Here is a 17,625-nt window from a genome sequence, read left to right on the forward strand (position 1 = left end):
AGCTTCTACATCAATTAATTTCTAAGTTTATAAAAAATTATTGAATCCAGGCAAGCCTAAACCATAAGCTAAGCATTGAAATCTCTGTTGTTGCAGAAATTTATATTCTGATCTCATGAAAGTTACAACAAATTAGTGTTCAAGATTTTAAATTTACTATGGCCTTTCCAAATACACCAGTTGCATATCTAGAAATATATTTTATCATGCTAACAAATATTCACGTCTCGATAGTAATTTGTACAGTAAATTGATCACCCACAGAGACTTTATGTATAATGCTGCCATATATAATGTTGTTTTCTGTTGTGTTGCAGCATAATTCTTAAGAAGAGCTGTTGTGTGCCTGATATGAGAAGAAATGGCAGCCTAGGGCAGAAAGCAAGCAGGATCTGCAGCCATCTTGACTAACGGCAGCATCTAAAGATCTGTTGGTTTGTGTATCGTGAACGAACCGCCATTGTGCAGCAGGTGTTTGCAGCTAGACCAGATGAATCATGAGCTCTCCAGATAACACAGGTAAACATTTTAGGGTCCATGCGATTTTCACCTTGTATCATCTTGCCCAGTTTTTAAAAGAAGAACGTGGATCCTAGCAAAAGGTTCTGATCTGCTGAGGACTTTGAGCTCATTAGTCAAGGTTGACACTCTAATGCAGAGCTGGGACCATGCTGTATTGTTGATGATGCTATCTTTTACCACTCACTCAATTTATTTCCGTATTCCATATGCAATAGACCATGCCCAGTAATTTGGGGAAAATCTTCACTTTCCTAGGATGTTAGAATATGTTTAGAATAAGTTAATTTCAATGCCTTAAATGTAATTTGTTTATTTGCAAGCTGTAATTCCAATGCTTGTACATTGATCAGGAAGCAATTATTCCTTGAATATGGAGCAATATAAACTTTGTGTCGTAGAGATTTGAACTATCAAGAATTCTTTATTTAGGCACTATTCATTTTTACTGAATGTTTTATATACCCATGAAATTGAGCAATTTCTCAATTTATATGTTGGATCTTTTCTAGTTCTCTTTGGAGAATTTATGTTGTCTATAGTATCGTATCGGCAAGTTGATATATGAGCTTAATGAGTTCATTTGCTTAAACTGAGTTGATGGTGTTTGAATTGGCATATGGTTGGGCTGGGCTGGGATATACTCACAATGGTATTAGACTTAAGAATGTAACCCAAATTGTAATGTCTTTTGTCTTCAATTAAATTGCAGTAAGTCTGTAAAAGGAGCAATCAGAAGTCTCATCAGTTCACTTTTAAGTAGATTTTGAGTTCAGAGTGGTTTGGGAATATGAGCATCCTAAAGGTGGAATAAGCTTCTAAGCAATTCAAAGTGTGATTACTTAAATTTGATCCTCTTTTAGTAAACTTGCTTAGGGTAAGTAACCTAGGGGAAAAATTATTCCTAGCGCTAGAAATGCTTGAGAAAGTAGTGAGCAGACAGCTTCATGTGCAGGAAGCTTGCCAGTTTGTGGCACAAGTGCCCTTCATTTTGGGTACCGCTAGGTCTACAGGGAACCTATGTTGTTGGTGGACTTGCTCTCTAATGAGGCAACTTATAACACGGTCGCCTTGCAGTTTAAAATGTGCTTAAAAATGAACTCATCCCTTGATTTTTTAAAAAAAAAACTGTTTTGATTCATGTCCAGCAATGAGTTTGGGATGAGCAAGCAGGAGACAAGTTTTTGGCTTTTTTTTAAAAAAAAAGTCAGCATAAATTGCACTTTGTGCAAGACCATTTTACTGCTGCTTGTTTTCTGTTTGTGTAGTGTTGATCATGCATGTTACCAAGTATATGGATATTACAGCTGTTATCCAGCATAGTTTGACATGTGCACAGGCAGCTCTAACAAAGGTGTAGTCTGCAGGGTTCATGAGGGCTAAATTCTACCGGAGACCTCTCTGGCTACGATTACCATTAACTTAAACGAGTTGAAATGAAATGGTTATAGCCCAATTCTAGGAACTTTTGTTTTCCTGACAAAGATATGGTATGCCATGCATTTCAGCAATGTGAATGAGCTTTACTGTACATCTGACAGTATAGTTCAGCTGTTCAGCCTTGAAGAGGTTCAACTGAATTAGCATATTGCAGATTTGAAAGCGTCTGAATCCATGAGGCCAGAATAGAATTGTTGCTATGGTTGCTGACTGTTTCTGGATTGTTACCGTTGGAAGCTGAGTTAACAATAAAGAGCTGGGTGGCCTCAATGCATGGTGTCTTAATTATTTCCAGCAGTACGGCAATATAACAGCATTTTGTTTTGTGAGAAAACTGGTTAGTGAAACCATTTTTCTAATCTAACAAAAACTATTCATTCAGAAAATGTTTGCTTTGCCCTAGGATGGTCTATTACTTCATTCGGCATACGAGGCATTAATTAGACAGATTAAATCATTATTTTCTGTGCATGTTGGATTTAACTATATTAGCACGAATATGGCTAATACGGTGAAATACAAAACACATTTGAGTCTGTTTTGAAACCGGTTTGCCCATGTGGTTAATAGTGCAAATAAAATGCTGGAGTGCATAGCTGATCATTTTATATATTATCATTGATTGTGTAATTTACGCGCACAAAGCAAACGGTTACAAAACTTTAAAGTATATTCTGTGAAGAGCTTTGAAACGTCTCGACGACATAAGGTGCTATATAAAAATGTGTGGATTATTATTATCTCCAATAAAGATTTTTTTATGAGCTGCCTATTGTTGGTGATCGAAAAATTGTAGATAAGAACTCCTTGTCCTCTGGCTATATGACAGACCGACTTTCCAATGGACAGCTGGAACACGGTCTTATACTGGTATATTGTGTACTTGTCAACAGTTTTACTGTATATTGAAGGATCATAAAATAATATTTCAGTACAAGTGGTAAAATTAATGGAAGATGTTAAATAATGAATTAAATGTAAATTTTAATTCCCTGCTTTGATATGCAATAGGTACGTTCTGGTATTTATTGGCTTCATTCATTGCCTAAGGTTTCAAAAAAATCTCTAAATGTATATTGACTGACTTCGGGGTTTACAGCTTGGTTCAGAAGGATTTGAGTTTTTTTTCTTCGGTCTGGTTCATTTTGCTGTAAACCCCTGAGAATTCTTTGTGTTCCAGTACTGTGAGTGGATAGAGGAATGAGTTATGATTTCACTGCATACAAACCCTGGATGCATAACTGAGTAGCTTGCTGCAGAAGTGCCTATGTCTACATAATCCTCTTCAAAGGGTTAGCAAAGTATGAGTAACCTCCCATTTCAGGTAGAAACCCTCGGGGCACATGCTCTCTTGAAGTTTGATGATGGCGTTGAAAGATCAACGGCAGGATACTGGTGAGCACTTTGGAACTGACAAATTATCTGACACATGAAAGGTCACAGAAGCTCTTCTTACTACTTGCTGTCTAGAAAAAAATCCCTTTGCTCTCATCCTTTTGTAAAAATAAATGCTGCAAATTGATGCTGTGCATACAATTACTTAACAGTTTTGCTATATATGATCTTTAATTTGCCACATTAAGGTTTGTAGTTAAAAGGTACTAGGTTTCTTCCCAAATTGAAGCAGATCGAAATAGCACCCTCTATAGGGTGTAACTGACTTCTTAAGCTTCTCTAAAGTGACTCATTCCTAAATATTTCATTATTAAAATGACAGTGTTTTTTTAAAAAACAAATTCTGGGTGCAGAAAATGGTATAAACCTTTGTTTAGTTCTATACATGTAGATTTGGGAGAATCTTTATTTCAGAAAGCTAACTGAGAATTGAAAGTTTAGAGCCAAATTAAATTTTAATCTCATTTAATCAGTTAGAGAAGGAGTAGTGGTTGAATGTTAATTTAGTGTTGCAAAGACTCTCCACAAGGGATCGTATTTTAGCCAAGTATTTTTATCACAGTGTCTCACTTTGTCAGTTCTCTCTTGCATGTAATTCCATTCAAAATAAATTCTTTATCCTTGTCATCCTCCAGGTAGTGCTGGAGTGAGTCTTTCTCGTTACAATCAATGTTTCACCGTTGTGTCATTGGATGTGTGAATGGTAGTGACATTGTTAGATTTTTGAACAGTGGAGATCAATGAATATTCTGTAGTTTTTGTTCATTTTACATTTAGGCTTTTGGGAATATATAAGTGGGGCTTTTTTCCCCCTAGGAGAAGGAGTTTGATGGACTGAATGGTCATTTCTGATTCCATGCTTTCTTGGGTTCTTCAAGTGGCTATAGTGGTGAGAAATTTGTTTGGGAAAAGAATTTTGATTGTGCTGGTGCCCATAAACATATTGTCTTATAACTTACTACCATTCTTTTCCTTTTGTATGTTTTTGAATTGGTGCTAGTTTAGAAGAATCTGATCTTGTTTTCAGCATTTCACCATGAAAACTGTCTGAAGGTTTGGCTTTTGTGAGACATTTTGGGGTACAATTTGGCATCATCAAATATCCAACCATCATAGCAAACCTCCACAGTACCAAAGTACTCACCAAATACTTACTCTTTTACCATGCATTTTGTGGATTTTTTTTTACTTCCAATATCTTTTCAGGCAAACGTCCTTCATGACTCTCCTCTCTTTTTCAGGTCTTGTAGCGCAGGAACAGCAGAGATTATTTTAAGGATGGGATAAAAACATTCATTTCAGATTTAATGGCTTGTCAGGAGTTTTTTTCTGTGAACCACCAGCAGTTGATAAGAAAATAATCAACAGTTTTGCACTGTTGCTGACGAGCATGACACAAAAGCTGTAATCATGGTAACTAGCACTTGTTAATTCCTGCTAAGCCTTCTCTGGCTTTAGTCGCACCAAGTAGGCATCTGACACAAGGCAGCAAGTATCCAGATTGATTTTCAGCCATAGCACCAAATGTGTTCAAGCAAGAAAAAAGATAGTACTGAAGTAAAATTAAAAATGAACAAAAACAAATTGAGCAAGAATTTGCTGCATTGTACAAGTGACAAAAACAACCCAGGAACTGTTTGGATATTTATTCCACTGCTGAATTAAGTTTTATATAATTTTGAGTTTGATTATGAGTTCGGAGTATCCCCTCAAGGAATACAAATCCTATAATTATTGTACCTACAGCAATATCATTGCAGTATGAGCAAAGATTGTGATAGGTGGAATAAATGTAATTTCTTTCTTCATTTTGGACACTTGTAATTCAGAAGAACATAACCCTCTAAAGATATAAAAGAGCCTGAGCGCCATCATTTTGGTCAGTGTTTGTTTTCAAATTACAGGGTTAATAGTCATTTCCTCAGATGGGGCAGAAGTAAAGTAGCTTACCTGCTGAAAAAAATAACGTTCTTAATATGATTAGTTTGAATTTTTTTTACTGCTGAATATTGAATACAGTATGTGGTTCTGCAGTTCGACCCTGATTTGGAACTGTTTTTGGAAGGCAGTGTGGGCACTTTTGAGGTGAGTTCATGAAATTCAATTCAAATTCAATCACAATTTTTTTTGCACTTAAAATGTTATCGTCTTCAAAACATTTTTCCGAACATTTTCATTCTGCACAATATCTTCGTGTTACTAACTGTGCTGGGTAGGACCACACATTTTTACACACGTGAGGAGCTGACTTTGAAGCAGATGCAATGAAGAGACACTTGAGTAAGTGTTTTAATTTCCGAAATTTCATTTTCACAAATTACCGACTTGAAAATTAAAATGTTCAACAGACTTGCTGTGAATAAAGTAATGAGTACGGAATATCTGTTTTTTTTTAAATGCAGCAACTTGAATGTTTTTTTTCTTCATTCTAAATGTCCAGATTTAGAATTTAGCACCGTCCAGAGTGCATACTAGTTGAGGCGAATGGCTTGCTTTTGTACAGTTTTGTACTGCTTTTATACCTTCTACAGAAAAAAAATGAGGTTGGTGATCGGCTGCAGGCCACTTAGTAAACTATAACGAGATATATAGACGTTTCCAAGTGTCAATACCCTGTGGCTTTCTTCGTCCCTCTCTTGCTTGCTTCCTCTCCGCCCCCCCCCCCCCCCCCCCCTCCCCTCATCGTCATGGATAAGATTGTCAACCAAGAAAGGGAAGGAATTAACTCTATTGTGTCGTAATGACTGACTGCAATTTGTAAAGAAAGACACCACTGTAAATGAGAAACATTGAATTGCTGAAAAGGAATTCTTTAAACAGGCGCCTTGTTCCTGACCAGAGTATTTTATGAAGAATACTTTTGCATTCTTCCAGTGTTGCAAACGTATTTTAATCATTGTTGCGATAAATTGATCGGAGCATTCTTGAGTTTTCTAATGTTCTGATGAGCTTTGATGTTTTCATGTGTGGTGGTGAGTCATCATCAGTAACAAATGAGTCAGTGCAGATACCCGCTAAACTTAACTGCCACTAGATGGCACCAGGGTGCTTTGAAACTGCACATTAAGGCGCTGTGCGAGTGGTACCTAATGACTGATAAGTATTTCTTGTTATAATTGGAGGAGTGAAGAGCATCATTTGGTGATTTACCATAATATGTTGTGACCATTTAGACACACTGTTGAACATTATTTTAGCTGTGTATTTTGTGGGATCAGTGTTTCGCAGAGCCAGCGCAACTTGTCAGTGTAGGACTGAAAGGTTCAGATTTGAGCATCAAATGCAAGTTTTAAAAATATTTTATTACGTTCATGTTGCTCTTAATTTTTCAATTTTGTTTCATCAGCTTGATCTTTTTATCACAGGTCTGATTCAGTGCCACGGGAGATTTTCTATCTAGCCGTATAACAACTGTATAAGATGCACCATTTTGACTATTCAGGAAAATTAAAATAATGAATATTTGCCGGTTACTTGAGTACAAAGAATTAAGACTGTTAAGATCTCCTTAATTTGCCAGCAGAGAAAGTTAGTGATTGTCTTAATGGGGATCATTCACTCATCTCCAGTCTTTAGCTAAGTTGCTTTGTAAGATTCGTAAATGGATCCTCGCGTTTTGAAGGTTAAGAAATGTTTTGTTTAAAACAAAGCTATTTTTATCACTACAATTTTAATTACATTCATCTAAAATGATTATCGTTTCATGCAAAAGAACAGAACTCTCAGAGCTTTTTAGGGAATACTTAATGTGCAGAACCAGAGCTTGCGACATCACAGAAAAAAGGCCATTTGGCCAAGCAATCAACATATTTTAAGATGTTTTAAAATTTGCGTAAAATTAGTACCATCCAATATTGAATGATTCTGGAGTCTGGAGAGTTAAAACAATGTCAACAGAATTCAATTTTGAATACACACTTACTAAGATGTCTTGAGCCTCACTTTGAATTTGGGGAGTGTTTAATTATTGGGATAAAACCACTTCTTTGACTACAGTGACCTGTAGCTTTGCTGTTGTTGATTTTCTGTATTGTATTGCAATACAGAAAATCAACGACATTCGCAAAATAACAATGTTATACAGATTATGGCAAATTGTAAAAAACTCAAGGACAGTTATATGAGGCGGGGTGAAGCAGCAGCTGTTATGTCAGCATAGGCATAAAAGTAGAAATATTGCTGCAAAAAATCTTTTGCCCAACCAACTGAGGAAGCATTTACTCTTTATGACTATCATAAATCATCAGAACCCCGGGTTTCACTGGTGTCTTAAAATAACTGAGATGATTTTCTAAGGTAGCTAGGAAGTGTTTACTTCAAATAAAGGATGCATCATTTCTCATTCTCAACGGAGACTTCAGAGAATCTATTCTTATAACTTCAAAATATTTTTGTTCTTTTGTTCAAGTTTCTGTTTGCTATCTTCATTGAATGTATGGTATACCTACTTTTATTTTTGCTGCATTTGTAAAAGTAACAAGTTTTCTTTCCTATATATTAAATGCAGTTCATCAGTCTCCTTATCAAACACTGGGCTTGAATTTGGATGGGTTGATAATTTCAGCAGTGATTTTGAGATGCGTAAACTGGTTCAATCTTAATTTGTTTTGGGGGGCCTTTGCGAATCAATAGGTCGGATTTTGCTGCAGGTAGGAAAATTTGCTAGAGGATCTTGTTGCCGGATTGATCCAGTGATCTCTTCAAGTAGGCATTAATAGTTTCAAATATTCATCTCTGTTCAATCCTTGCTTCTGGCTTTTGTACTCCAGAATCTACGTTAGGCACAATTAAGATGCTTTGCAAGATGTATTGCAAATAAAAAAATAATGATTTGAGCCACCAAGGTGCAATTTTATTGTTGAGCGCTCCCACATTTGGACTTCCTGTGTTGAGAATATTTATTTCATGTATGTTCCCTACCATGTTCTCCCTGAGATGAAATAGCTTTAATACATGATTACATATCCACCTGAGGGCATACGAGAAATAATCTAAATCTGTACTATATTATATTGCCACCCTGGCCTTGCTTCTTTAGACAAAATTGCATTTCCCGTGAAATCAGTCAAGTGATTGCCTCGTCACAGTGCCTTAGAATAGAAACTGAGAAATTATGGCATTGAAAGGCCATCTGGGCCATTCAGGCTATTCTGGTGTCATCTCCTCTTTGGAGCTCTATGCTCTTTTCAAAATATATTGAATTCATTTTTAAATGTTATTGTCTCAGCCTAAATAGCCATTTGTGGCAAATTATTTTCATGTTCTCCAAACCACCCTACCATGCAAAGATATCTTCTAAACTACCCCTTACCTTCAGGGTATTTCAACTTACCCTTTTGAGCCTCTGTTTCTAGTACACTGCTTTAGTAAAGAACTTAAATGTAATGCTTCACTCCCTTTTTATACACATGTGTAAAACTGTCAAATATAGAAACCTCTCCCCCCCCCCCCCCCCCAGGGTTTGATACCATATCAAACCTTGAGTTTGAGTTTTCTATGTTTTTCTATACAACAGTTTTTGTTTAGGATCCTCTAGTACTGTTTTTCTGTTCTTTCAGTACATTGCAACATATTCTGACAGCCATAGAAAAGTGCTCTAATGAGGGATCAGGGATTTGTTTTGCGACGGCAATGTTATTGCATTGTTACAACTGGTGTGCATATTGCAGCTGAGTAAAAGCTGCATTGGCAGTACTGTACTGTACAGCAAACAATGTAATCCAGATTTGCAGGCCGTAAAAGCATGCCTGAAGATCTGACTTTAAATTCCATTTAGATTTTAGGCCTATGGCTTTTCTTTTAGAGTGACTTCCATTTTTATTTCTGTAAGTTCTATAGCTGATGTTTGCACATGTTAATAAGAGTAATATTTCTGTGCGATGATGTGCTTAAAACAGATTCATAGCACTCCGGCACTGTATATATTAGAAATAGATGGCCTCATGGAGTTGAGCTACTGAAGGAAGACCTTGAAGTGGCTGCCTTTATGTCATTTGCATTGGCTTGTAGCCAGGTTCCCTCTTAGAGCTGGTGCATATAGCCAGTAAATGGAGAAAATAGAGGCATCAATATTTTTTCCCTAATCGCAAGACAGTGGGGTTAAAGCCCTGACGGCCTCAGGGTTATCGGAATTCAGTTGATCTGGTGCTGAAATCACCGGGAGTAAAGGGCAAACCAGAAGAGGCTAAAGAGCCAACTGTTCATAGCTTATGGCCCAAAACGTGAAAACAGTACAGTTGCCAAATAAAGAATTAGCAGAATGTGCATTGTTTTGAGAGCAGACAGTTAAATCAAGCCTTACACTTGTTCAAAACTTCATTCTCTTGACTGATCAAGTGCCAGGGCTAAATATGGTACATTTGTAGATCTGTCCTTGAGACTGAAATATCTTTCTACTGCGAGACCCATCGTATTCTTTATAGGTTATGAATTCGCCTCCAGGGGTGAGAATAAGATGGTGAACAAAGGTTTCTTTTTTGTAGGATCTAGCTTGTAGGATCATCTTGTTTTTTAAGAGTTCTTTTGAGCTTCTTCCCCCTCTCTACGCTCCCACCTTGCTGTCCCCAGAGGAAATCTCTATTTCGTTAAGGGTTGCCTGTTAAAATGGTATGCTTTGGGTGGAGTCTTCATATACAGTGCATAAGATGGAAGAATCTCAGGGTTCATGTCCCAACATTCAGGTGACTAGCATCATAACGTTTTAGAAGAATATTAGAGTTATATGATTTCCTCTCTCTTCTCTGCCCCCACCCCCACCCCAATTGGAGGATACACACCTACAATTTGGAAATGTCTACATGGGGGATTCTGCCATTTGGAGAGAGGATGCCCATCTTGTAGTGTCTATTCCTCAAACTCATTTGATCATTCCTCCCTATACATCTGCTGGTGTGATTGACATAATACGCCAGCCTATTACATCACTTCTCACGAAAAGTGTATGAAATTGGGACTGGGTGAAAACTTCCTTGCTACTCTTTGTACGTGATTACCTGGTTTGGAATGGAAAGTAACTGTGAATAATTAACCATGTACGAAACCTGAGAGATGATTTATTTATCATTTAATGAAGTCACTCTGTGGCCATGTTTTTGTCCTTTTTTTTTTGGCAGTGTTTAGTTTGTGACAGCATGCGGCAGTGTTATGTGGGAAATGTTCAAAGCTGCACAGGACACACATGATCAGGATCCAGGACCCCTGTGTTTTAGTTGATGCTATTTTCAGCCAATTTACATTTTAAAAGAAATTGTTTATAGTGCCATATACTTTGAAGTTTGGCTTAGTTGGTGAACTGCCAGCTTTCTTTATGTGGTTCCCTTCAGTTTCAATTTTGGAAAATAGTAATTTTAGAAGATCAAGTATGCACGATATTGTGAACTCTCAACATAACCCAATTTACATGGAAAGATTAGGATAATTAAGCATTTCATTTTAAAAGTTAAAAGTTTGTGGGACACTGTTGTGCGCAATTGGCTGCCGCGTTTCGCCCACAAAACACACAGTTCACTCCACTTGACAGTATATACTGTGAAGCGCTGTGAGACGTCTTGAAGACATAATAACGCGCTGAGTAAATTCAAGGATTATTATTGTCAATTAAGAATTGCAGCTTCGAAGGTGTATGTATTTCTGTTGAAAGGACAAAGGTATTGGTGAAATTTTTAATTGGATCCAATTTGTAGAAAAAAAATGACAGGCATGACGACAATACGAAGATATGAATTTCCATAATTAATCTGGAAGAAGTGCAAAAATGGAAGAAGCAGCTAAACGTAGAGATTAAAATAAAGACCAGCGATGATAGAAATAGGAAATCCAGAGACTGCATCTGTATTTTGTGGTGCCAATCAACATCTGCTCTGCATCCCATAGTCTAAAGCTTTCAGCAATTGAGTACACAGTCCAGCAATTTTTAGCAGATGGTTTTTAAGTTACTAAGATTTTAATGATACTTATATGGCTGACTCTTTAATAACATTAAAAAAACTAATTTGTATACTGTTTTAGAGTTGTGTGTATGAATTGAAGTGCCATTAATGGCCCCAATGCACTGTTTAAGTGCAGGTTAAGAGTCTTGTGCACACACCAGGTTAATGACTTAAGATGGTTTATGCCCCAGTTACAGGATGTATAAATTGCTTACCTTGAGAGTGTTCTGCCATTGTGAAATTCTTTTATGCAATGACCTGACTTAGAAATGGCAAAACTCGCTGAGGTCATCGAGATTGAATATCTGTTGTGATGTGGGGGTTTGAATTTAAGATATCTTGAGCAGGAGATCAACTCTGCCGCTAGAATTGTTGAACTACCCAGGGGTTTGCACTTAAAGGCCATATGTCACAGTGGCAGAGCGGTTCTAACGCATGGTTTAAAAGATCTCATCCAGTTGAAGTAAACACTTTCGTATTGATGTTACTAAATTTTTCCGAGAAGCATTACACTTGTGTAACAAATAACAGATGGCTGGCAGTGAGATTAAAGACTAATATGCTTGCTAAAATGTTTGGATGATGTAACAAACTTAGTGATAGGTGGGGGGGGGTGGTGGTGGGGAGACTTTGATTGTTTACATTTGCATACCTAGAGAGTATTCCTTATTTCATGTATACGTTATTCAGGCTTTATTTTGTGAGGTTTTGCATTTTAAATTTAGTCGTTGATATTTTACATTCGGTAAACTTTATATAAAACTACTGTATTTTAAAAGATAAAATTTTTCACCCATTATTAAAATAGTTGATGATTTATCACTTGCTATTTAGTAACATGTTTCTCATCAGATAATGATTTATAATGGGTATCTCTTTCTTATAAAGTAAATTTGAAAATAAATCTACATGACTGCCAATCGTAAAATTCAAAATGCAGAATTTTTCCTTTTAATAATTGTAACAGAGCTGTGTTTAGCAATAATGTTGGGATGAATTTTGGTATGTAATCAGATAAGGGTTAGAAAATAACAATTTGTTCCTCTGTTAAGCCTCTTGAATGACACTAATCCTGGGGTATTTTGCATCTCAAATAGTGCCCCCTTCTCGCTGGAGGTGTGTTGATCTCAGCAGGATGTGATCTGATTCCTTAAGCGTTGAATTGCATACTTTGTTACGCAACTGGTTTGAAAATGGCAACAAGGAAAATCCGTAGATCGGAACAAAAATCTACATGATTGGATTGGCACTGGGCCAGTGCCTTTTTGCACGGTGCAGTTGACCAGCCATTTGAATTCTATTGTGTTAACAAGAACCGGCCTCAAGTACAGTCGATGTGAGCCTATCTTCGAGAAATTTAGTGAGGACCCTTTTGACTGTTCTACAGTAGGATAGGGTTAATTTGAACAGTGAAGATATGCTGCAGTTTTTGATGGCTAGCAATGCTGGCACAAGATGATGCTGTTTGTTGCCTAATGGAGTCCTTGACATTAACTCTGAGGGATCAACTGTGCAAACAAGTCATGGCTATCCGCCTGTTCTCATTTAAAAATAGCCATACAACGTCAGCTACAAAAGTACACACTGTATAAATAGCTAGTCTTTTTTAAAAAAAATGGAATTTTAAAGGGGAATGCTACCTTTCTTGTTTTATTTCAAACAAAATACAGGAAAATATTGTTAAGTCCTGCGGAACAGTAATGTGCGAGCTTGCAGGATTGGATTTTTTTCCACCTCCTGGTGATCACATGTGGATGTTGTGCAGTGCATTGTCGGACGGTTGACGTCAGTATGGCAGAATGGTATTCTGTACTATAAAACTTTCCACAGCAACTTTAACGAAAATAAACCTTCAGTTTTATTTGTGTTCAAATGCCCTGCAAAGTCTTAGAAGCAAGGTTGCAAAACATAAGCTGGCTATGCTTATGAAATCCTTGTTAAAGGTACTCATTCGTGCAAGAGGGACAGAATTGCTTTTTGTTTGCCCTCTCGCATCAACCCTCCCCCGGATACTCCTGGACCTAAACATGTTCTATCGTAAAGGGAATTTGTCCATAGTTCAGCAACATGTAGTTCAGAACTCTTGGTAGGAAATGTGAAGTGGGTTTGTGATCCCAAGTGCAATTTGCACATTGTAAACCAATATGTCTTTTACGTGACTGGGGATTAAAGATTCCAAACAATTTATTCCTTTTTAGATATCTTTATAGTTCCCTTTTGAAAGCAATATTCAAGCTCTAGTCACTTAAAATGTGATGAAATACTTCCGCAGTTTACTGTTGAGTAACCATTTTCTCATTTTTTTTTTAAAACTTGATGGTCAAACTAGGTTGCTCCTGAGCTTTACTCCCAAGCAACTTATATTGGATATATGGGCAATTTATTTTCTCTTACCAGCCACATTCTGTAACACTATTTTGTAAACATACTGTATGTGGTGTGTGGGAGAGCTCACATCTATTGGAGATGTCTTCCTGTAATGACTGGTGATTTCCCAGAAAAAACACTCTTGTAGCACAGAACCACTTCAAGAAATTATACATTTGGATTTTGCCCCATATCCATATTTAAGCTACCCAATCTACACTTAAGCATGATTTTAACAGCAAAGCATTGAAATAAAACATAGTCAGAGCTCAATTTCATTTGATCGTCTTGTAGCGTGACAACTTTCAAGATATATTTTTAAATTTCTCTCTTCTAGGTTTCTGGTGACCAAAATAAACCACTCACTCATTTGTTGGGTTCATTGAGATGTTCAGAAGACATAATAAATAATTTGTAATTTACTTTGAAGTGTCCTTTACTCTTGCATTTTCTTGTTTGCTCTTTCTAATTAGTTTACAAGTGAGTTAGCAGTTATTATTAAAATGTCTAACCAGTTACAATGCTTTGAATGTTCTGTCTGATATCACATTTTTGAGTACTATTCCTGATTTCTTTCTTACCTCAGTACACACTTCTCAAGAATGTTTTTGACCGATTAATTTGGTCACTTTCCTGTTTACCTCATAAACCATCCTGTTCGCTACCGATCTTAGTAAGTCGTATTACCTCGGAACCCGGATTTTATTTCTGGCACAGATAATCCAGATTAGTGGCTTTGTCAGTTATATCAGTCAAATCTTATTTTGATAATACTTTTAGTTCATGTATACAAATAGTTTGTTTCTATCTACAAGAAATATACATAAGCATTCATTTTTATTCTAAACCTCGAATAATTTACAACTAGTTCAACTCGAAAATAAATAAATCAATAATTGTCATTGTGTATATTTCCTGACACCACTACAATTTGGAGAGATGTAGATTGTCCCAAATAGTAGCTACTAATATCTCTATTTGATATGATGCCTATCAGGTCAAAGTACTATAAAATGTAGGCTATTTGTAACTCGTTTACACACAGTATCCCACAAAACAGGCATGAAGCGAGTGAACTATTTTATCTGGTGGATTGTCGGCCTGGATGCTGGCAGGAACTCTCAAATAGCACCATGGTCTCTTTAACGACCACCTGAACACGTAGTTTAAAATGCAGAACTCGCCCAGCCCACATTGATTAGTCTAGACTATGAACTCAAATTCCTTCGTTGGGTTTGAACCCACAACCTTTTGACTCAGCAGCAAGAGTGCTACCACCTGAGCCAAGCTGATTCCGTAATGGTTCTATGTTCAGACCTCATTTCTTTCTCTGGAATTCTTTGGCGACCATATTCAAACGTTTCCCAAGTGCACCACCATTTAGGTTAAATAATGTCCACTCTTGTAAGCCAAGAATATGTGTTTGGTGGTCATCAAATGAATCCACTTGTTACTTGAAGTTTGTGATTCAAAGTTTATTTAGGATTGAAGTGTGGAATAATAATATTAGGATGTCAGTATTCATATCTGCGCTTGTAACTTCTACCATTAATTGTAAATACGGAGTTGAATTCTAAAATAACAGGTTTTGATGTAGAATTTGATTTATAAATTTGAAGTTCTCAATGGCTTCTTAACCATTTATCGAAACGGCCTTATCTTTGGAATTGAACGTACTCCTATTGTTAACCTATGGAGATTTTCAATGTGATGGGGGTGGGGGGGGATCATAATGAGCTTGCTTTGCGCAACTGAGTATTAAAATGCTTTATGAGCTGATAATAGTATCAACTAAAATTGGAGATGTATATAATTCTAAGTCATAGTATAAATAGAATCTCAGTGGGTAGCTATGTAATAGTATTTATAGTCTACTTGTGAGGAAGGCTTTACAGTCTTTCTCATGGGGATAAAAATGGCTTTCCACAGATACTCATGGACTATCCTATGTTAATTTGGTACTTTGCAACAACATCCATATACATTTAACACTCCTATAATTACAGATAAGGCCAAATGTGTCTCGCTTATTCTTAAGAATATGTGACTTGCAGTAGATTTTATGATTTGTTTTTTACTTTGTCAGTTTTTGTCACATGTCCAATTTTTCAATAACAAATGCAGAATAATTTGAGTTCATTTTGTGTTCAATTTATACTGCTTGCAGCTAGGGGTATGGAGCAGCATATATCATTTATATTTCCCCTAAAATCAAGCTCAACCCTAAAATTGCATTTGGCAAACGAAACCCTGTGCTAAGGCATCGGGTCGGTGGTTAGCTGTTTCTTAAAAATGCATTTTTTTTAGGGAATCCTGCAACACATTGCATAGAGAGCTTGCCTCGCAAAGCGAGAGGACCCAGATTTGATTTCCAGCAGGGATAAAATGTTAGGCAAGCTTCCTTGCTCCACACGCTTCTGTTTACCTAGCAGTAAGTAGGAATCTGGTTGTTGGTCGATGGGTGGATTGCTTTTCAGGGAGTAGTAGTCCCTTCAAAAAAAAAAAAATTTGTCATTCAATCCACGACTGTTTGTGGTACTCTGCTGTGCACCTTTTTACCCACAAAATATACAGTCAATTCACTTTACAGTACATTCTGTGAAGCGCTTTGAGGCGTCTCAAAGATGTGATAAGACGCGATATCAAATGCAAGGATTTTTATTAATTTACAGGCTCACTGCTTTTAAGGATTGCCGAAAAACATTTTCCAAATTGAGACTGAATTTTAAGAATTTTCGACAGTTTTTCTGCCCAATTTTAATGTTAAGGGCTATGTGCTTTTTTTAGGCTGAAACTAAGTGGAATTTTGAACCCAGGAGCTGCATCTATGCTGGAGTGCCATATCAGTGCCATGAATTAGATAGCACAGCAAGACCGCCTCCTCCAGGTGTTTTTTTCAGGCAGTTAGTCTCCAAAGCAATTTGTTTCCAGATTACGAAACCCAAACTCAGTTTATACTGCTTTTTGCACATTGATTCAGCGGTACGAGAAAATCTCAGTATAAACAGAGCACTTGTCTTCAGTTAAAGAATTGTTTTTGGGGGGTGGGGTGGTGGGAAGGGAGGTAGGGAAGCACTTGTCTCTTTTAACCTTGTTTTTCTGAATAAGTCACGAGAGCTGTTGTTTTCTGAGAAATGCCCCACAAACCTTTTTCGAGAATCTGTGCATGGAAAAGATTAAATGAGTCACTGGGCGTGTTAGTGAGCCTTACCTTTGTCAAACAAGGGTAGCCAGGCATGCAGGTCTATACAGCAATGCATGTGAGTCTGCAGACTCAAGTTAAAGCACATGAGTGTAATGGGGGCAACAATGATGCATCAGTTCCTCACTATAACCTATTATTTGAATTACAATGCAGTATGAGCCATACTCTGGGGGAAAGGTATGCAAAGTTGATTCAGCTCATCAGAAATTCTTTTACAATGCAACTCATTCATGCAATCACTGCTCAGTCGCTGTATTGGGTCTTCATATAAATATCGTACAAACTGTATTCCCTATCTTTACTGTCCTTTGATTGAATGAAGAATAGAAGTGTCTAGCTTTTGAATTCTTAATGTGAATTGGCATACTGAATGTGTTATTTTTAGGATGTACGGGAACTTTTGCTTGTAAGGTAGTGTGGTTTCCTCTCATTGCTAGAGCATGACTGCCATGTTTCTGTATTTTTATGTTACTGACTCATTCTTAAGTGGAAATTGAGTACATTAAACAAGTTTTTTATATGTGAGTTCGATCAATAATCTCCATAATCTCCATGCTCCACTTAATGCTAATTATTTAATTACTGGTGATTTCCTTTATGCACATTATTCCACTGTTTGATTCAATATCTGATGGCCATTACTCTTCCATGGTATCGAGTACAAATTAATGTGAATTGTATGTATTTGCATAAAAAAGGAATGTTTTTGAAGACTTTAAATCAGAATCTTTGGGCTTATAAGATGTAATAAGAGTTGTCTTGCACTCAATA

The 17,625-nt window shown here is 36.8% G+C and overlaps 1 protein-coding gene across 1 annotated transcript in view; it reads left to right on the forward strand.

Annotated features, from left to right (window-relative positions):
- hdac5 (histone deacetylase 5) overlaps positions 1-17,625 on the forward strand; it is a 113,151-nt gene that overhangs the window by 15,702 nt on the left and 79,824 nt on the right. Inside the window, 1 exon segment of the mRNA XM_042343301.1 lies at positions 318-519. Within this exon segment, the coding sequence (XP_042199235.1) occupies positions 498-519 (22 nt within the window). The 5' untranslated portion in view covers positions 318-497.

This window comes from Callorhinchus milii, unplaced genomic scaffold, assembly GCF_018977255.1.
Source record: "Callorhinchus milii isolate IMCB2004 unplaced genomic scaffold, IMCB_Cmil_1.0 Scaffold23, whole genome shotgun sequence".
Lineage (NCBI taxonomy): Eukaryota > Metazoa > Chordata > Chondrichthyes > Chimaeriformes > Callorhinchidae > Callorhinchus > Callorhinchus milii.